This window comes from Nanorana parkeri, unplaced genomic scaffold (assembly GCF_000935625.1).
Source record: "Nanorana parkeri isolate BGI_ZX_2015 unplaced genomic scaffold, ASM93562v1 scaffold101, whole genome shotgun sequence".
NCBI classification, from domain to species: domain Eukaryota; kingdom Metazoa; phylum Chordata; class Amphibia; order Anura; family Dicroglossidae; genus Nanorana; species Nanorana parkeri.
In genome coordinates, this window is record NW_017306369.1 from 2,214,555 (window position 1) to 2,235,708 (window position 21,154).

General features: G+C 45.8%; 1 protein-coding gene across 1 annotated transcript in view; it reads right to left on the reverse strand.

The window, feature by feature from the left end:
• The window catches only part of PPM1H (protein phosphatase, Mg2+/Mn2+ dependent 1H), a 135,043-nt gene that overhangs the window by 11,254 nt on the left and 102,635 nt on the right, over nt 1–21,154 (reverse strand). The window contains exon 7 of the mRNA XM_018552937.1: nt 9,520–9,583. Within this exon, the coding sequence (XP_018408439.1) occupies nt 9,520–9,583 (64 nt within the window). The remainder of the gene's footprint in view (nt 1–9,519; nt 9,584–21,154) is intronic.

Here is a 21,154-nt window from a genome sequence, read left to right on the forward strand (position 1 = left end):
GAGCCTATAATCTTGAGAATGTAAATATCAGGTTAATCTACTGAGCTCTGTAAACAAAAGGCTCATTTTCAGCAGGGGACATTAGGATAGACAGGAAAACACGTTAAAAAGGAGCTGTGAGCTCAATCTGCTGGTTGTATATAAAACACAAAATATTTACATACAATATAACATACACCAGCTATAAACCAACTCTGGCCCAACAGCTTGAGGGCTGGAATTGGCCACCCCTGACATATCCTGTATGCTTTATTTTTTAGTCCATATAATAATAAAGCAAAAAAATATATCCAAAACCACATTTAAAAAAAATAGATATACATAATCAGCTTGATGTAAATCATTTTAAATTGTAAATTTATCAAGGGGAGAGAACCAGAACCACAGCAAGTGCCGCTCTCAGGGAATCTGCCGCTCCAGGCAAACGCCTTGTTTGCCTCGCGGCAGATACGCCCCTGGTTAAGGTAACGCATGTTGTCTGCTGCAGTGCCATTCATTCTGAATGGCACCCCGATGAACCTTTCAAATTAACCTGTGTTGCCGAGCACAGCAGCACTTAGTAAGACACTATCGTGCACGGTGGTATGCTGCGATGTGAGAAAAGGTGCAGGTGTGTTTTTAGCACATTCCAGTGTATGGCAAGCCCATTTAAATTAATAATCTGCCTTAATGCAAGGCACATTAACGCAACGCACCAGACCAGAATGGTGTAAATAGACCCCTAATAGCTTGAAAAATATCATTTGTAGTTATATATGTACATAGGGGCTTTCATCCTCGATCATTACATCTGTAGGCTCTGTGTCCTGCTTTGCAGTTCTACACAGTGGTCGTGCTTTACTGCTTTTTCTCACAATGCAAGTCTATGAGTCATCTGACTCAGTGCTAACAAAAATCACTATGTGGCTAGAGATAGGGACCTTAGATTGTAAGCTCCTTGAAGGCAAGGACTAACGTACAGTAAATGTGCACTATGTAAAGTGCTGCGTAAATTGTCGGCGCTATATAAACACCTGAAATAAATAATAAATAAATGTGGCTGATAATTTATCTCAGCAGTTGTTAAGAGAGAAGCAGAGTAATTGCACTGAGCCACCAAGATTACTTTAGTACAATACAAAAACAAAGGGAATATTAATATTTGCTCTCTGAAATACTGTAGTTGATATTTAAGTACATGCCAGTAGCTCTTTTATAAAATACATTTTATTTTAAGGTCACCTGTCCCATTAACAATTCATTTTTACGGGGGGCGTGGCTAAGACATGGCCGAGTGAAGTCGCACGTTGCTGGAGCTCTGTTCCCCTAGCTAGGTTTATGGACTCTGTGGACTATATTTTCTCACCCTTCTTGCATGTCGCAATCTAAACGGACACCCGGTTCCTCTGCGGTGACTCCGGGCTCCGATATCCAGCGCTTTTTCTACAAAACGCGGTTGACTGGGGATCCTTCCGGGCCTACCATTATGGCGCAGACACGTGCGGCCTATTCCTGCAACACTCTGGGACGGGCAGGGCAGACACCAACCCCCTCAGCAGCTGCGGCGGAGATTTCCCGGGCGGAGGGCCCAGCGTCCCCCATCCTGACGCCCCGTATCCCGGACGAGGACACCCCCCTTGACCAGGAGGACTCCGGGCCTGTGCCGACCCCGAGTGGGAGAGAGCTCGACGATTGGCGGCAATACCTCCCGCTGCTCCCGACGAAACGAGACCTGGACGACATGGCCTCGAAAATCGTGGCTGCCTTGAGACAGGAAGTTCACGAGGTGAAACAGAGGGGCACATCTCTGGAGACGCAGGTCACCACGGTGGAGCAGACCACGTCTCAGCTGTCCCAACGTATCGCCGCTCTGGAGACCGCCAGGGGCGAGACACAACAGCGGCTGACCACGCTGTTCCTCCATCAAGATGGCGCGGAAAACCGGAGCCGCCGAAACAACATACGGCTGAAAGGTATACCGGAGGCGTCCTCGGGCACAGACCTTCGCTCCACCGTGACCGCGATCCTGAACCTACTATTGGTGAAGCCTCCTACCGACCCGCTCGAACTAGACAGGGTTCACAGGTTCCAAACTTACCATACCTAGACGCCTAGCACCCCCCGTGACGTACTTTGCAGAGTGCATTTCTACACCGTCAAGGAAGCAGTGCTGCTAGCGGCCTGGAATAGAGGGACGGTCGAGTTTGACGGAGCGCAAATTCAGGTGATGCCAGACCTTTCTCGCCACACGCTGCGGATGAGACGGGTCTTGAAGCCGCTTCTAGATTTGATTCGTGCAGTAGGTGCTACATCCCGCTGGGGCCACCCCTTCCATCTCTTGGTTCAGCGGAATGGCGGCTCCTTCGCCCTCCATACCCCGGATCAACTTCCTGACCTGTTCGCTTTTTTGGAGGCAGAGGCTATAGCAATCCCGAGCTGGCTGGATTTCCCCTACGGGCCTTCACCCTCGACGGGTCCTTTGCCGCGGCCCACACTAGGGCCCATGCGTAGTGGCAGACGCCCTGCCCGAAGGCCTTCTCCACGCCCGGATCCGACTTGGAGCGAGCCATGATCTCCTCCTCTCCCGTCTACTGGTCCGTTGATGTCTGGGCCTTGTTGTCGTTGCGGATGTCCTGGCCCCAGCTGGCCCATTGACTCATTCTCCGATCCGTTCCTGTTTTGAACTTACCATCAAGCCTACATCCCGAGGGCGAGGCGTACAGGGGTTGGAGCCCTGGGATCCCCCATTCTCGCACACCATGGTCCTTTCTCTCTCTGCTGGGGGGAAGGATGGGCCTTATAGATTATGGTGGTTGGGGTTCTGGTTTCAATGGCATTATTATACTGTTTGACTGGTACTGATTTACTCTGTTTTGTTTATTCTCAGATGGAAATGGCTGCCCTACTCGTGCTTTCGGGGTGGATCGGCTTCCACCGTGAGGCCCGCTGATTGGGATTCCTCCTCGCCTCCCTTCTTGAGGGGGACGGGGGTCAGACGGTCCGCATGGGGATGCCTTCTCCCCCCGCCGAAACGCAAGTACACTGTTTATTTACCTCACACAGGGTTGTTAGATATGCGCCTATCCGCTCCTTGTTACTGTTTTATTTTATTTTGTTTATTCTCAGTTAAAAATGGATGCCCTACTCGTGCTCCCGGCGTGGTCCGGTTTACCCCGTGGGGCCCGCTGATTGGGATTCCTCCCCGCCTCCCTTCTTGAGGGGGACGGGGGTCAGACGGTCCGCATGGGGATGCCTTCTCCCCCCGCCGAAACGCAAGTACACTGTTTATTTACCTCACACAGGGGGGTTGAACAGTAGGCACTTATCCACTCCTAGGGAGGCTGTATAGCAGGATCACCCGCCACTTTCTGTTTTTTGGTCCTGGGGGTACCCTGTCTTTATTTCAACTCCCGGGCAGTATACCACTGCGTGCAAGCTTTGGGTTATTGTTCGCTGAATCCTAGATCAAGGGGAATATCTCCTAGCTGCATATTGGTTTATTGTTATTGTTCTTTTTGCTACCTTCGCTGGTACCCACCCCCACGTAGGATTACCCCGTCCGCTTTGGAACGGGTTCTTCTTTTGAAATTTAGATTACCTGACTAGTACTGTAACTCATATTGCATAACCTGTGTCTCGTGACCTTACACTGCTCTTCTGCCTTCCCTTTCGCTCCTTCTCCCCCTGTCCTGCACTGCTACCCCTCTCTTTGCCCTTCTCCCCCACCTTGCTTTCTCTTCCGGGGTCCTGAGCCGGTTCCCGCGTCCTCCTGCTGGCGCTATGGGACCCTTTCGGGTGACCTTTCTGAATGCTCGAGGGCTGAACCTCCCGGAGAGGAGGTCTAGACTCCTGTCTGATTTCAGACGCTCGCACACCCAGGTGGCATTTATACAGGAAACCCACTTCCGGGGCGATCAGATCCCTAGACTCCACAACAGAGACTTTCCGTGGGCCTACCACTGCTCCTCTCCCCTGTCTAAATCTAAGGGTGTGAGCATACTACTGTCCCGGGACGTCCCATGGACATTTGGGAGTCAGCTATTAGACGTTAATGGACGTTTCATTCTCCTTAAGGGGCGACTGGGGGACACTCAAGTCACATTTGCCAACGTATACTTTCCTAACACTGACCAACTAGGGTTTGTCCGGGATCTGGTACCTCGACTCCTGGAATTCACGGAAGGGGTGCTGATTATGGGTGGGGACCTCAACTTCCCGCTAGACCCGCTATGGGATGTCTCCACGGGGACTTCCCATCTACCATACAGATATCTGAGAAAACTGAAGGCTGAGTTACACCTCCTCCATCTAGTGGATACCTGGAGGTTCTGCCACCCCAACGGGAAGGATTTTACTTACTTCTCTGCCCCCCACCAAAGATACTCCAGACTAGATTACCTCTTCGTACAACACAAAGACCTTCCACTGGTGAAGGGCGCATCAATAGACACCATTTTGCTGTCGACCATGCCCCTTTGCATCTGACCCTTGACCTTCTGGCCCCAAGAACCCCCTGCCCCTCGTGGAGACTTAATGAGTCGCTTTTACGAGACCCAGTGGTCAAATCTGACTTGGGTGTTGAGCTGCGGTCCTTTTTTGCCTCCAACGCCCCCACCTCGGCCCCTTCGTTTATGATTTGGGAGGTCCACAAGTGTGTAATGAGAGGGGTCCTTATCAAGCATGGAGCGCGAAGGAAGAGGGAACTGACCTCCCGAATTTCATTCCTTCTGCAGCGTCTCCGAGTGTTGGAGACTCAACACAAGCGCTCCCAGGCGGTGGCGTTGGGGGAGGAATTACTTGCAGTACGGACCGAGCTGAACGCTCTAGTCCTCCAGAGGGTCAAGGGTAGATTGCTCAGGGGACGTAGGACTTTTTATGAATACGCGGACAAACCGGGGAGACTGTTGGCCAACGCTCTCAGAGGATCTCAAGGACAGACCCACATCTCGCATGTTGTCACCTCCTCAGGCCGTAGGGCGGTGCTGTCTGCAGAAATTGCGGCCGAATGCAGGCTGTACTATGAGTCCCTGTACAACCTAGGGCCCTCCCCCCTGTCACCCCAAGATCGGTCACCACTGGACTCTATCGCACAATATATTGAGGCCTCTGGGATGCCCTCCATGACGGCTGAGGAGAGGGACAGCATAGAAATCCCGATCAGGCCAGAGGAACTCTTGCTGGCTCTGAAGACCGCTCGCTCGGGTAAGGCACCAGGGCCTGATGGCTTCACGCTCCCTTACTATAAGACCTTCACTGACTTCTTCATAGATCCCTTTCTGAGAGCGTATAATGCCATCCTGACGGGGTCCTCCCCCCCAGCAGACACTCTGCGTGCCTGGATCACGGTAATTCCCAAGCCTGACAAAGACCTTACTCTTTGTCATAACTATCGGCCAATAGCTCTCCTCAACGCAGATTTGAAGCTGTTCGCCAAAATTCTGGCCAACAGATTGCTGCCCTTCCTTCCCCATCTGGTTCACCCAGACCAGGTGGGCTTTATACCGGAACGTGAAGCTAGGGACAATAACTACCAGAACCCTCAGTGTTGTTCACCGGGCCAGGATGTCGGGGACCCCGATGATCCTGCTCTCTACGGACGCAGAAAAGGCTTTTGACAGAGTGAGCTGGGATTTTATGTCAGGGGTCCTCCGGCATGTTGGTCTGGGGAGGAACATGATGGCATGGATCATGGCATTGTACTCGGCACCGACGGCTGCGGTCCGTGTGAACGAAACCAGATCGCAGGTCTTTCCCCTCACCAACGGGACCAGACAGGGCTGCCCTTTGTCCCCCCTGATTTTCGCTCTCACGTTAGAACCATTCCTTCAAACTGTTCGGAAAACTGTAGATATCACGGGGTTGGACTCTCCCTCGGGGACCCACAAGCTGGCTGCATATGCTGACGATCTCCTTTTCTACCTCACGAAACCGGAGATATCCATTCCTCAACTGCTCCGGGCTTTTTCCGTGTATGGCCAGCTCTCTAACTTTAAGCTTAACGTCCAGAAGTCAGCCGCCCTCAATATTACGGTACCTTTGGCGGCCATCACTCCCCTGCAGTCTCGCTTCTCTTTTCGTTGGGAGGATCACCATATCCAGTCTTTGGGAACATTGATCCCCAGAGACCTGGAGGGAGTCTACTCTGCCAATTTCCTTCCACTACTTAAAAAAATAGCCCTGGACTTCAAAGCATGGCGCCCCCTCCATGTCTCTTGGCTGGGTCGCTGCGCCGCGGTAAAAATGAACATCCTGCCGAGGGTCTTGTACCTTATGCAGGCGCTTCCCATTTGTCTACCGACCCAATTCTTCAAGACCCTACATGGGGAAATGATATCATTTATCTGGGGTGGTAAGACCCCCAGACTGAGCAGACGCATCCTATCATTGCCCAGATCCCGGGGAGGAGTAGGGCTGCCAGACATGTCAATGTACTACAGGGCTATACACTTATCCAGGCTCCTTGAGTGGTGTCTATGCAGGGAGGGTAAGACATGGGTGGCACTGGAACGGAGCGTATACCGGTTCCCGATAGAGGGTCTCCCTTGGCTCTCCTCTGCCATACCACAGGAAGTCAAATCTCACCCGCTCATATACACGACACTAAGAGTATCCCGGAGGGCCCTGGGGACGACCTCCTTGTCCCCATCCCCGTCGCCTCTGACGCCGGTTCTTGGGGATCCTGATTTCTCGCTAGGAGTTGACAATGGCAGACTATGCCGAGTCCTCCTTCGTGCCTCCAAATTCCGGCTTCGAGACTTCAGGGGAACAAGAGGCTGGCTCCAGACCGCAGAAATACAATCCCTCACAGATCCCCCGGTGGACTTCTAGAGCTCTCTCTCCCTGAGACACTTCCTTCGGGCGATACCTAACGCGTCCCTCCTGGACAGACCTTTGACGGACTTCGAACAGATGTGCCTAGCCCAGCTCCCGCCCCGACATGCTGTTTCTCAACTGTACAAGCTATTGCAGGCCTCCTCTGGGGAGGTACCGCTGCATTTCCTACGCGGCTGGGAATCGGAGCTCCACTGTACTTTTTCGGAGCAACAGAGGGACACCATCCTAGCGTTGACTTTTAAGGCCTCGCTAGCGAATCGTTACCAAGAGTCGGGATACAAGATTCTGACTCGGTGGTACAGAGTGCCATGGTTGCTCCATAGAATGAATAGCTTTATTCCGGAGCTGTGTTGGAGATGTGAGGGGGCTCAGGGTACGATGCTACACATTTTCTGGTCCTGCCCTGACCTGAGAGTCTTCTGGAGACAGGTGCTGGAGTTGATTGAGACCTTGACCGGAGCAGACCTCCGGGAAGACCCTGCCGCATGCCTACTTCATTTGACTAAACACTCGATCTCTAGGTATAAACGATCTCTGACACACCACCTGTTGAATGCTGCTCGAGCGTGCATCCCCATGAAATGGAGAGACCCTCATCCACCTACTGTCCAGATGTGGCTCGCTAAAGTACAAGATACTTATCTGCTAGAGGACCTAACGGCCACTCTGAAAAATACGGAGGCCCGTTTCAATGCCACCTGGTGGCCATGGTTAAGGCCCAAGGCCTTGATCAACCTGCAGAGACTGGTCTGACCGGGTCCTCGTCAGCCGGTCTGACTTGAAGACATCGGGGGTGGCCCGTAGGGGAATAACCCCGATACGACCTTGGACGCCGCCTGGCGTCGCGGGTTCCGGCCGGGACCTTGACTCCTTTCTACCTTTTCCACTTTCTTTCCTTTTTCACTTTCACCTCGACCCTGAGACACTATCCGATGTAGGATATAGTACTTAGTCACAGAGCTTCAACGTGCAGAATGTCATCACTGAGTCTAAAGTATTGTTGATTCAACTACTGTACTGAGCTGTTTCCACGTATTCCCGATGTGTTTTTTTTTAGACAGGATATGCTTGCGTTGACAAGGTGTAGACCGTTTCTCAACTTGTCTTTAAGATTATATAACACTGATTTTGCCTTCCACCACATTGTATTGTTATATCTGATGTTTTCTTCAGTCAATAAAGAATTTGAAAAAAAAACAAAAACAATTCATTTTTACATATAATCTCAATTATTTAAAGAAAATGACATGTTTTCCTTTACTGCTCAAATAAATCAGAAATTTAGATGAAAATAGTTAACTGTGACAAAACCAAAAGGAGATATTCTTTCTGAACAGTGTGTTACATATTTTATTAAATATATACACAACACTATACTGAGTGCGCACCATACAATCTAGATTTGGCTGTGTTAATGAAAGAAGGAACACCTCCTAAAAATAAGTAAAATATCTTGGAGAAATTAGTTATGAAGATGGAATAAAAAGTCAAATAAGTATCTCTGGGATATGCATTCTGCATATTTGTTAAAAAAAAGTTACCAAGTCTGGTGGCTGTAGGGACGCCTGTCATAGCCTAGGGCAGCGGTTCTCAACCTGTGGGTCTGGACCCCTTCCGCGGTCGAATGACGATTTGCCAGGGGTCGCCCGGGAGTCTCCTGCTATTAGATAGCGGCTCCCGGCCGCCTGGGAGAGAAACACTTTCTCCCGAGCAAAGTAAACCTTTTTTGTCTGACATTGGGGGCCGTAGGCCGCCGTAAGTCAGAAAAAACCCCCCACCACCCTAGGAATGCATAGCTAGATTCCTAATGGCTATTTCACTTTGCAAGTTCTCCATCAGGTCCCCACTACTGATTGACAGCAGCAGAGGGTGGGTGCAATAGCTAGTTTGCTATTGGCTATTGCAAAGTGAAATAGCCAATAGGAATCTAGCTATGCATTCCTAGGATGTTTTTTTTTTTTATTCCGACGGTTCTCAAGCTGCGGGTTGCTGTGTGATTTCTGCTGTGCTAGGTGAGAGTCCTCCTCGGCCCTCTGCTAGTGCAGCAGTGTCAGTTCTCCCGCCACGCTGCAGCAGCCGCGTCATTCCTAAATTTTAAGGTTGGGGGGGTCACCACAACTTGGCAAATGTTACCAAGGGGTCCCGGCCCTTGAAAGGTTGAGAACCACTGGCCTAGGGGCTGGTTTGTTTATCCATGAATAAAATAATAATAATGCTGAATAATATTTCACATTCAAATGCATTAAATGAGCCCATCACATTGGGCAGGAAAACATTAGGTGAATAAATATCAGTATATGTACAATAATTCAGCCCTCCATGTAATAAATCCCTAATTAAGAGCACAATAAGCCTACACAGGGTAAAGGGTACATCCTTTGTAAAGGATAGTGAAGTACATTCACTCCTGAGATTCCTATAGGACAACACATAGCACATGGTAATCCATAACACTGCTTTTGTTTGCTCTTAAATGGTTTTAAGGTTTGCTGCAGTTATTTTGTGACATGAATGATGGCACAAGGGCTAAAGCCTTTACAAAGCGAATAATTCAAATGTTTTGGAGGTACTATGTATGATCACTAATTGCACTATGTATAATTAAGCAGAAAAAAACATTGTAAAAATAAAACCAACAGATTGTAAACCATTTTCATTTTTAAATGTACAATAATATGGTCTGTCCAAACAGAAAGACAACCTCACCTTTTTTCCTTCTCCGTATATTAGAGGGAATTTTAAATCATCATCTTCAATTGTCTTGTAGGCCCTGTGTGTTAGAAATAATTAACAATTAGGGTAACGAATAATCTCATCTAAAAACATACAAAAACACATGACCTTAGTTTAGTAAAAAGAGCTATACAAATGGGTGTTAAACTTCATTCTGTCAGGCATGTTTGGCACCCTAGCAAAACAAATAGCAAACGCACTCATCAACCCATAACCAGCTTTAAAGTAAGGTGCACATGGAAGGGCTTTATACAGTACAACAGCAAAATGTTTCCCAGCATACTCACCAGCCAGCATGCAAAAAAAAAACCTAACTGCTAAGGTTAAAAACAGAGGTTTTAGGTAAGGATGGGCTCGGGGCCAGGAAGCTGACAGTGCGCAGCGCCAATCACAGGCACTGAGACATTTACCGATCTCTGCAGCTGCGGACTGGGAACATGTCTCAGTACCCGTGATTGGTGCTGCGCTCTGTCAGCTTCCTGGCGGGCTCGGTACGTGGAGCTGCGAACACGCCCGAACCCATCCTTAGTTTTAGGTACACGTCTTCTGCAGAATATGTGAGGCCTTGACGAGGCAGTGCGGCTTTCACATATTCTGCAGAAGACGTGTATCTAAAACCTCTATTTTTAACCTTAGCAGTTAGACAGGTTGGTTTTTTTTGCATGCTGGCTGGTGAGTGTGCTGGGAAACTTTTTGCTGTTGTACTGTATAAAGCCCTTCCATGTGCACCTTACTTTAAAGCTGGTTATGAGTTGATGAGTGTGTTTGCCATTTGTTTTGTCTGATTTGGTGCAGTGACCCACTAGAGGTCTCAGCTGCCGTTGTGATGTGCGGGGTCACTTGCATGTCCCTGTGCCTTTAAGGAGGTTGGGCTGCCTCCTGGCAAACCTGCACCCAATTTATCTTTTGCTACATATGCTCCAAGATGGAGACTCTTATAGGTTAGAGTTAGGACCGCACCACACAGAGGGGCCTTGGCGAGGCAGTGCGGCTTTCACATATTCTGCAGAAGACATGCATCTAAAACCTGTTTTTAACCTTAGTGGTTAGACAGGATTTTTTTTGCATGCTGGCTGGTGAGTGTGCTGGGAATCTTTTTGCTGTTGTACTGTTTGGCACCCTGCGTGCTTGGCTCCTAGTACTCTGACAGCATTACTTTCATTGAACACATCCAAACTAATGGATGCAGCATCTAAGATAAGAAACAAGACACTGTTATTGACAGCCGCAGTCATAGCAGACCTCAATGATGTGTTTGAGATTGGATAAAAGCAGGGCTCCCAGAAGAGGATTAGGCTTACAATAAACTGTTAGAACTAGGGATGTCCGATACCACTTTTTCAAGACCAAGTACTGTCCCTCATGTACTTGCCGATACCAATTACCGATACTTTTTCTTAAAGGGACATGTGACATTTTTTCTAAAACAATACAGACTAATGATTTTAGGGCAGTTTCTCACCAGTGCTGTGTGCATTGGAGGTGACAGGTTCTCTTTAAGGTGACATTAGGGGTCTTTTAGACCTTTAGTATTGGCTATTGCAATTAAAAATATCCAATAGCAGGCTGTCTATTGTTACAAGTGTCCATTTCTTTTCCACTTGATGAAACTGTTTGCTTTTGGTGGTATATCTCAGTGTAAGATGTCCATGCTCCTTATGTGTTTAATAATGCTCTCACCAGACGTACACAGAAGTTTTCCCTCTCAATGAAAGAAGAGAATGTCTGTTCTGTGTGAAGGCAAGATTTACAGCTTCTCACACCCCCCCCCCGTGAGTACAGTGAACGGACATTCTCTTCTTACAATGAGAGTGAAAACTGCTGTGCAGCAAGGAGCACGGGCATCTCACACTTAGATATATCACCAAAAGGAAACCGATTCATAAAGTTGAAAAGGACAGGACACGGAGGAGCAGCAGCAGCTAAGATACAGGGGGGAGGGGGGCAGCGGGGGATTTCTGCAGTCTCTTCTGCCTTCTCGTGCTGGCTACAGCGGTCTGTGAAAGGGACACAGAGCTCTGCAGTCAGCACCAGCAGGGAGAAGAGACTGTCCACACAACACTTACCCCCGCCATGCTGTCACACTTCCGGAGAGGTCAGAGCGGAGAGGGAGCCGCGTTTGGTGGAGAGGTATTCCGGGGGAGGGGCTATGGGGGTCAATGGCCGAAGCTAGTTAAAAAAATTTAAACGGCCGGTATCTGATCTAGGCATCGGGGCATTTTCAGGAGTACAAGTACTCCTGAAAATGCCCCGTATCGGCCCCGATACCGGTACTAGCATCGGTATCGGGACATCTCTAGTTAGAACTCTACTTTTACCTTTCCAGCAGGTGGACATTGGGATTTGGTCAAAAGACCTATCTTTTTCCAACACTGACGTACGTATGAAAGTGTACACTACTAGCATTATCATGCTTTTTTAGATAATTACAGTAAGAACAGAGAATATGTCTGAAAATTTCCTTTACAGTTGCTTAGTTTTCCATATGAAGTACCGCACATACTGTTAGACTGCTACCACGGTTTTGGAAATCACAGAGACCAGACCAAAGCATTATTCCTACCAAAGAGTACACTTTTTATTCAATTATATATTGAATAGATCAATATATAACCAATATAATAAATAAAAAGTGAAGAATATATAGTAAAAAATTAGTAATATAAATAAGAAGGTACTATAGAGTAATTTGTAAATACCAGCAATATAATAAAGTTAAAATGCTACACTGTAAATGCACCTAGTGTAATTTTCTTGAAAAATAAACATACTGGTGAAAACGGATGAGACTAAAAAGCATATAAAAAAAAAAAAATATATACTGCCAAGAGAAAAGCATCTTCTTTGATTTCTATTCATTGAGAGAAATGAAAAACCCTGGTTTAGGGTGGTGTAAACTACTAGTAAAAGGTTCAGGAAAAATAATGGAAAAATAATGGAATAAAGTTCACCAGCTTTATAACTGCTGGAAATGATACTGGCGCTGAACAACATGGACAAAAAGGAATATCAACCTTTTGAAGAGCCTATCCATTACATAACTTTCAGCTGACATTCAACCAATCAAGTCATTGCTGGAGGTGAGTGGTTTGTGATTCTTGTCCTTGAGTACAATGTATTCTGCCTGCATCAAAAATGCTTTGTTCTACAAACGCATTTAAAAGATATCTGAAGAGTAAACCAGGTAGAAGGAAACATTTTATGTGAGCCCTGGGGATTTTCCCTGTACGTCTGAATGAACATTTGTAGAACAAGTATAGTAAATGAAGGACTTCTAAAATACCATCCTGGGTGCTCCAAACGTATTCTATGTATAAAACGAGCTGCAAAGCTTCACACTAACCCAAACTAATTTACAGCTTAAATGTACCAACTGTTAAAGAAGGACAGCAGAAATAATTGTCAGAAATGACTATGGAAAGTTAGTGTCATGTTAATTAAACTTATCCCTTTTACACTTACACAGCCCTGGGAAAACCCCTGCTATAAGTACAGTGGCATTGTCAGCCATATACTTCTGGCTCCTTTGCATTATTTAATTTGAAGCAGTGGGTGCAAAAAAATTGCCAAATGATTTGTAGTTTTCTGTTGTTCGTCTTTTGGCCCAGCCACCCTTACAAAGCCTGCTCAATTATCTTAACTGCAGAAACATTCCTACAAGTGCCAGCTCTTTTCCACTTCATTTTGTTGATTGGTATATAGTTACATAGTATTTGCGGTTGAATAAAGACATTAGTCCATCAAGTCCAACCTATTAGGATCTCATTCTAGGAGTACCTGTACCCCTGTATATTACGGTCCCTTAAGAAATCGTCCAAAAGTTTCTTGAACAATTCCACATTCTTTGCTGAAATCACTGTCTGTGGCAGTGAGTTCCAGACCCTAACTGATCTTACTGTGAAGAACCCCCTTCGCCCCTTGTGCTGGAATTTTTTTTCCACCAATTTTAGGTGGTGGCCTCTAGTTTTTGTAATGGAGTTAATTTTAAACAGTTTATCGCTAATGTTGCTACCACCATTGAACATTTTGTACAAAGTCCGCTATGCTGACAGAACAGAGCTGCACTGCATCAGGAAAGATCCCAACAATATCATCGGGATCTACTGCGCTGCCTGAATGACAACTGGCTCTGCCTCTCTAGAGCCAAAGCCAGCTGTGCCCGCCCCCTCCCCTGTCTGCTCCTCCTAAGAGCACAGGAGGAACAGAGAGAGGAAGGAGAATCCTTGCGGGGAGCAGTGAATGGCACTAACAGGTTTCTGCGGGGAGAAACCATGAGCTGAGTGATCATTAGTTTGTGATCCCTCAGTTCTCGAGCTATAGAGCCGGTGTGCAACAGCAGCATCACACATTGGCTCAAACTAATGGGAAGAGTATATTTTACTCTCCCAGTAGTTCTCCTTTAAGGGAGGACCTCTTGCCAAAAGAAATAAAAAGTGGGGCTGCTCCTTTTCACATCAGAAGCCCCCTTCATGAGAAAGGCTGGTTTAGACAATGAAGGAAAAGAAGCCCACGTATGAGGTCATCCCTGCTCACTTCTCCTGCTAGCACATGTGAACATAATACTTATTGTTTCTTTCTGTTAACTCTTCCTTTTCTTCTATGAAAGGGCTTACAGGAGGAAAATAGAAAGACAAAGATAAATCACGTCTGAATTTTTTAAATATGCACACCCTTAAACTAATACGGTGTTGAATCACCTTTTGATTTTATGACAGCATCCAGTCATTTGGGGTAAGAGTCTATCGGAATGGTACATCTTGCCTAAGTAGTCTTTGCCCACTTTTCCTTGCAAAAGAGTTGCAAATCTGTCAGTCTGAGGGCATCCCCTGTGCACATCCCTCTAGGTCACCCCACAGATTTTCAAATGGATTCAGGTTCAGGCTCTGGCTGGGCCATTCCAAAACTTTGATCTTTATCTGGTGAAGCCATTCTTTTGTTGATTTAGTTGGTATGGTTTGGGTAATTGTTATGCTGAAAGGTGAAATTCCTCTTCAGCTTTTTAGCAGAGGCCTGAAAGTTTTATGCCAAAATTGACTGATATTTGGAACTGTTCTTAAGTCTCTTCACCTTGACTAAAGTCCCAGTTCCAGCTGAAGACAAACACCCACAAAGCATAATGCTGCCACCACCATACTTCACTGTGGGTATGGTGTACTTTTGAGGATGCACAGTGTGTTGTTGTTGTGCCAAACACACTTTTTGGAATTAAGGCCAAAAGTTCACTCTTGGTCTCATCAGACCATAACACATCTTTCCACATGCTTCTGTCAGACTTGATGTACATTTTTGCAAAATGTAACCGAGCTTAGATTTTTTTTTTCTTAGTAAGAAAAGGTTTCCATCTTGCCACCCTACTCCACACAACATCACCAAAAGAATACCATACCCACAGTGAAGCATGGTGGTGGCAGTATTATGCTGCCAATGTGGATCCGCGCACCACAACAAGATTCACTCTCTCATTAGCTCACTTCACCTTTTTACTTGTGGTCCTCTTGCTCAGCAAAATCTCAATGATGGCTGTGATAATATTACTCCCCATCCCGCCTACCCTCTGCTGTCAACTTAGATATCCTATGCTTTCTACTGCATTCTGCACTGATTTTGCTCTTTATCTTGGTTGCCCTCTGACCCACACTTTTCATTTCCTGCTGCTCCACTTGAAAGGCTTGGCCCCTTTCACTATCAGTAAGGAGGCCAGTAGACATCTTCTGTATAATCCTGCCTGGCTTACCAGGAAAAAGCCCAACATAAAGCATGTGACCTCTTGCAATAAAGGTATACTGACTTTAGTAAAGTCCAAAATAACTTTAGCAGTTTACTGATTTAACTGCATGCCTGCCATAGCCTTAAACAGCTGATAACCTTTAAAATAAAATGTGAACCTTGCTTTTATATATTGTTTTAATGTTATTTATTCAATAAGGAATAAATTCCTAAGTCATAAAAAAAGTTAACGATTTGTAACCAATCCTGCAGAGAGCTTCAGCACTGGAGGTCTGGTAAGATTGGTTTCATGTCTCATGTACAATAGAACAATCTCCAAATGATTATACTTGGGGACTTTTTTGACAGCTAGCTTATTCATATCACCATATCCAATTAGCTGGTATGTGATTTGGATCAATATAACATAGAAGAATGTTGCTGCAACTACTTTCATTTCAACTTTGATTTTATTAATAGCTGAAAAAGCATAATACATTTCTAGCAAGCTTCCATCACACCATGAGATTCAATACATGCAACTAGTATGTCAAACATTAGCTCTAGTTAATCATTTTTGTCCCCTTGTGTAATGTTGACAAAGAATAAGCAGCACTTTTTTGTTTCGATAGAGGAACCAGAAGCTCTCGCAGTCAAATAAAGGGTCAGTGTGAGGCATCCAAAAATGGATTTAAAGTGAAGTTTCTTTTAATCAGATCCTCAGAGAATGAAAGCCCTTCTTAGCTAGAAGAAGGGAAAATAATTCCCTAATGGTTAGCAGCTTGGCAGAACTCCAAAATCTCAACAAAGTGACTGTGAAAGAACAATATATTCTTGCATACTAATACATTTAATTAAATGCAATCAACTCAGACATGCTTAGAGGTACAACATTCTGACATGTATCTCTCCAGAGGGGTACAAATAAAGGTGCATTTTATACTTTTCTGTACAAACTATTTTATGAATATTCAGAAGACATTATGATACAGGACTGTGTTGGCATCAAGCATGAATTAACACATTGTGTGTGTGCGTGTATAAAGATATAGATAGGAATGAATCACCCCCCTTTAAAATAATCACATTATGTTGCTTTGCAGCCTGAAATTAAGACAGACACAATTTGTTTTATTTTATCCAGCTGTATTTACTCAGTGCAACTTACAGTGAGGAAAATTATTTGCAGGAGATCAAATAATAATTTTCCACACTGTATAACATCCAAGTGAAAGATATAACACCAACATGTCAGAATTTTTTTTTTTTATTAAAAAATCACTGAGTTGAAAAAAGGATTGCCCGCTTTGGTCAGTATTTTGTTTAACCACCTTTTCCTTTAATTACAGCCATTAGTCTGTTGGGATATGTCTCTAACATTACACATACTTTGCTCAAGTTCAGTTAAATTTGATGGGGACATCCACCTAGTAAAAATTAGTGAGCGTGTGAACATAAGACCTGGTGGAGGCCTTACAAATCTGCAACGGTTGATGCCAAAATGCCCAAGAGGCACTGGCAGATGTAGTAGGAAGTGCCTGCACCAAGGTGGGGCACTATACTTTCAGAGTAAGCCTGTACAATGATTTGCTTGATCCAAAGAGACATCAAGATCACCAAAGAGAGAAATCAGATTGTCTGAATGAGGCTATAGCGGCAAGATAGACATGTACAGCACAAACCACATGCAAACATTGTAGCAACACCTAACTAACACCTAAGGACCTAACTAAGGACCAAGAGGTCAAAGAATGCTGAAAAAAACCTAGGGACGAATCTGACCCTTAATCATACTAAGGGCCAACCATTGATCCAGCCCTAACTGAAGAAAGGCTAGAATCCTTCCCACAGAGTATTTCTGAGGATACAAAGACACAAAGTAGGCTTTGTGAACACCCGTGGGGCCGTGGAAAGGTTGAACGGAAGTGTCATGAATTGGAAGTGTTTCTTCCCCTAGGCAAAACTTAGGACTCTCTGGTGGGGAGTGAAGACTGGCACATGCAGGTAGGCACCCTTGATGTCCACTAAGACAAGGAAATTCCCTTGTTGAAGAGATGCAATGATGGACCGCATTAATTCCATGCAGAATTTTCAAACTTGAAGAAAATTGAGAAAGGTGTCAAGTCCAGCATGGAACACACTTCTGTTTAGTTTGGGAACCGTGAACAGCTTGGAAGAAAATCCTTAAAACTACTCCTTCGGTGGAACAGTACAACGACCCTTATGCAAGAGCTGCTACAGGTACAGGGAAGATGAGGACAGGTTGGATGGCATTAACAGAGCGGAGGAGGACAATAAATAATGTTTGCATGCACGAGGGACTACTGACTGCACCAACAAAATCTGTGAAGGTGATGGTGCCCCTTAATTGTGAAGAGGGCTTTGTTTCAGGCTTCGGAGGTGTAGGGGTCCAGGGGTTGCATTTAAGCTAGGAATTTGGTTTGGTCTTCGAGGTGAAGGCGTGAGAGGGACAAAAGGAACTAAGGTTTCCACCAACGGGGCGAGAGCATACTCTTACTACCAGTCACCTTTAGGGCTGCAACAACTAATCGACATAATCGATTATTGAAAAAGTTGTCAACTTTTTCAATAATTGATTAATCGGCTTCCGATCAGTTGGCCCTGTTCACGGGTCCACAAACGCTGCACGCCGCACCTCCTCCCCAACTCACGCTCACCGCTGCCAGACCCGCCCGCATCCGCGCTCTACACGCCGCACCTCCTTCCCGCCTCACACTCACCGCCCGCCCACATCCACGATCGGCACAGGGACGCGGGGAGATGTAGTAAGGAGGAGCAGGTGTGGGGGGATGACAGCCGCCGATAGACAGGTCCGATCTCAGAAGCAAGTTGCTGGAAGACTGCTCAGGTAAGCCTGCACCTTCCCACACATGGTGCTCTATAATGTATTGCTGGGATTTGTATTCCTCTATAGCTGATGGTACATTGTGCTGTATATTATACATAGGAATACAAATCCCAGCAATACATTATACACTGTATGTATAATGTATTGCTGGGATTTGTTGTACTCCTCTATAGTTGGTGATATTCTGCACTGCGCTGTATAGAGGACTACAAATCCCAGCAATAATACATTATACAGTGGTGCAATGCCGAATACCACTAGCTATAGAGCACTACAAAACCCAGCAACAGTACATTATACAGCGCAATGCAGAATACCGCCAGCTATAATGTACTATTTCTGGGATTTGTTGTAGTCCTCTATAGCTGGTGATATTCTGCATTGCGCTGTATAATGTACTATTGCTGGGATTTGTAGTCCTCTATAGCCGCTGCCATTCTGCATTCATTGCTGTATAATTTTACACTTTCCATTTCACTATATTGCACACCACACCATTTTTTTACTTCCACCGCTCCAAGCTTGCTCCTGTGATGGACTACAACCTCAATACAAACTAGTAGTCCATCACTGGAGCCATTTTTTAAAATGTATTTTATTTATCCGATTAACCGATTAATCGAACTTAATAATCGGCTAACTAATCGATTTTGAAAATAATCGTTAGCTGCAGCTCTAGTCACCTTCTTAATAAAGGCATCCAAAGCTTCCTCCAATATCCATTCCCCTGCTAATGGGATCTACTCCAAACATTTCGTACACACTGGTTTTGCTGACCAGAACTTAAGCCATAATGGTGAGTGCATCTGGACCGAAAGGAGCCCCAACCTAAAAAAAACTGATGTAGCATGCAGCTAAGCCATCCATGCAGTAACACAGAGCACAAAGGCAGGGATTCCAATCTCTGAAAAACCGTAGGGTCTGTAGCGATGGAACAGGGATCATCTGCAATCTGTTTGGTCCAAACCACCAAGGACTGACAAACTTCCATGGCAGACACTGATGGCTGTAAGGTGGGTCCAACAAGTGTAAAGGAAGCTGTGATATTGCAGGGTGAAACACTTCAGAAAAGCAAACACTTTTTCAGGATGCTGCCAATCCACAGAGAGCACCTCTTTTACCAGAAAATGCAACAGAAGGGTCTTGAGGGCTTTTTCGAGGGATCCTAAACAGGTGGGCCAATGGACAAACTTTCCCTTAACTGAGCAGTTAACATTGATATGGTGTCATGCACTTTTCTCCAAGTCACCACCTTTTCCATCTTCATCTTCCATTATAAGAGCTGAAGTCATGATCTTGCCTGAAAAACATTTAAAAGAAGTAGGAGAGGACTACACTTACACCCTCTTTGGCCCAATGCTTCAAGCATGGCAGAAAACTGTCCTATAAAAACTGTCAGAGGTTGCAAAATCTTCCTTGCATTCTTCCTTTAAGGCAGGAAGAATGAGGTGCCCCTTAAGGGGCAACAGAGGTAAAAGAAGAGGAGAATCAGGAGCAGAGTCCCCAGGGGAGACCTCAGTCAACCCGCCAGGCCCATTAACAGCAGCAAGCCGGCTACCCTTCTAATCCCTGTCACTTAGCGTTTTGCGTCTACTATAGGGAGGGGCCCTACAAGGGTGTAGATAGACCAGCACAAAGGGTTACTGCAGGGTCCCACTCTGGTCTCAGTGTTCAGTCCCCCATGGTGAACTGCTGCCAAAAGCTCGGGATCGTCACACAAGCTGCCAGCCCCCAGTCACACACTTGCCTGCCTCATGTAAAAAAAATTCTTCCAAGATGGCCGCCAGCACCCACTCCCCAGGCATACTAAGACCTCCCCGTCTGGAGTCACAAAATGGCCGCCAAATCCCCCTCAGCACATGTATGGCAGGCAGCAAAAGGACTCCTACAGCCACTACACTGCACAGGAGCTGCCACCAAGATGGCCGCCCCCAGTACACCACATAGGCGCCAGGTGTACCATAACGGTCGCTGTCAGTGCACAATGCAGGCAATGGCTGAGGTCCCCAGCCAGTCCACAGGTGCCGGCAGCAATGCCTGTGCACAAGGGACTGGCAGCGGTCTTATTAGCACAAACACAATAATTTTTTTTGTTACATGATAATCTCACTACTGTTTTGCAAATCAATCTTTTCAGTAAGAAAAACAAAAACACACAAAGAATTTATCACAACTGGAGCAGATGGAATCTGCAGCAGCTGCCCAAAGTAACCAAACAGCTTCTCCCTCCAGAATGTCCGCGTTAAGCTTTGAAAATGAAAAAGAGAAGCTGATTGGTTGCCATGGGTAACTGCCCCAGATTCTGTCTGCTCCAGTTTTGATAAATTCCCCTTACAGTATCACCCATTATTTTATTTTTTTAAACAATTTTTATTGTCAGAGAAAAAGTTATACATACATCATGGTACTTTACATAGCAGTACAAGTAATAAACATACAATAGAGGTATATCTACTATCCTATGCATGCACGCCCTTGATCTCCCTTTTTTATTTTTTTCCTTTTAAAGAATCGTTAAACTTAACTCAAAACAAATTTTACAAGTTTCTTCCATATTTTTGTTCTTCGTAATATGTCCCAAACGAAACATCTCTTTGTTTCTATGCCCTAACGCCTGTAGTAGCTCTCTCTCCTCGCGTGACTTTCAGCCGAAAGCCGCGCTAGTAACAATATCCAACCTCCAAAAACTGCACCTTAGCGCCTATTGCCCCCTCGTGGTACATTGTTTCTCCATCAAGGTAGTATCGGGATCTTCACCCATTTTTTGGTAAAATTTATGAGATGAGGTTGCACCGAGTGAATAGATAACAACAATGTTAAGAATCATAGGTGATTCTATAAAAGTCTTTACAGCTCATAATGGCCCCAAAATAATGGTCCTGATGATTTATTAGACCCCTAATGCCACCTCAACACTCTGTTGAATCTGATCAAGCACAGACTATGCTGGATCAACTTCTACCCTGCTCTAAACGCAGAAGTGCTGAGAGCGGAGCGCTTCTAGATTAGATTTTCATGAGAGATTGGCGGACA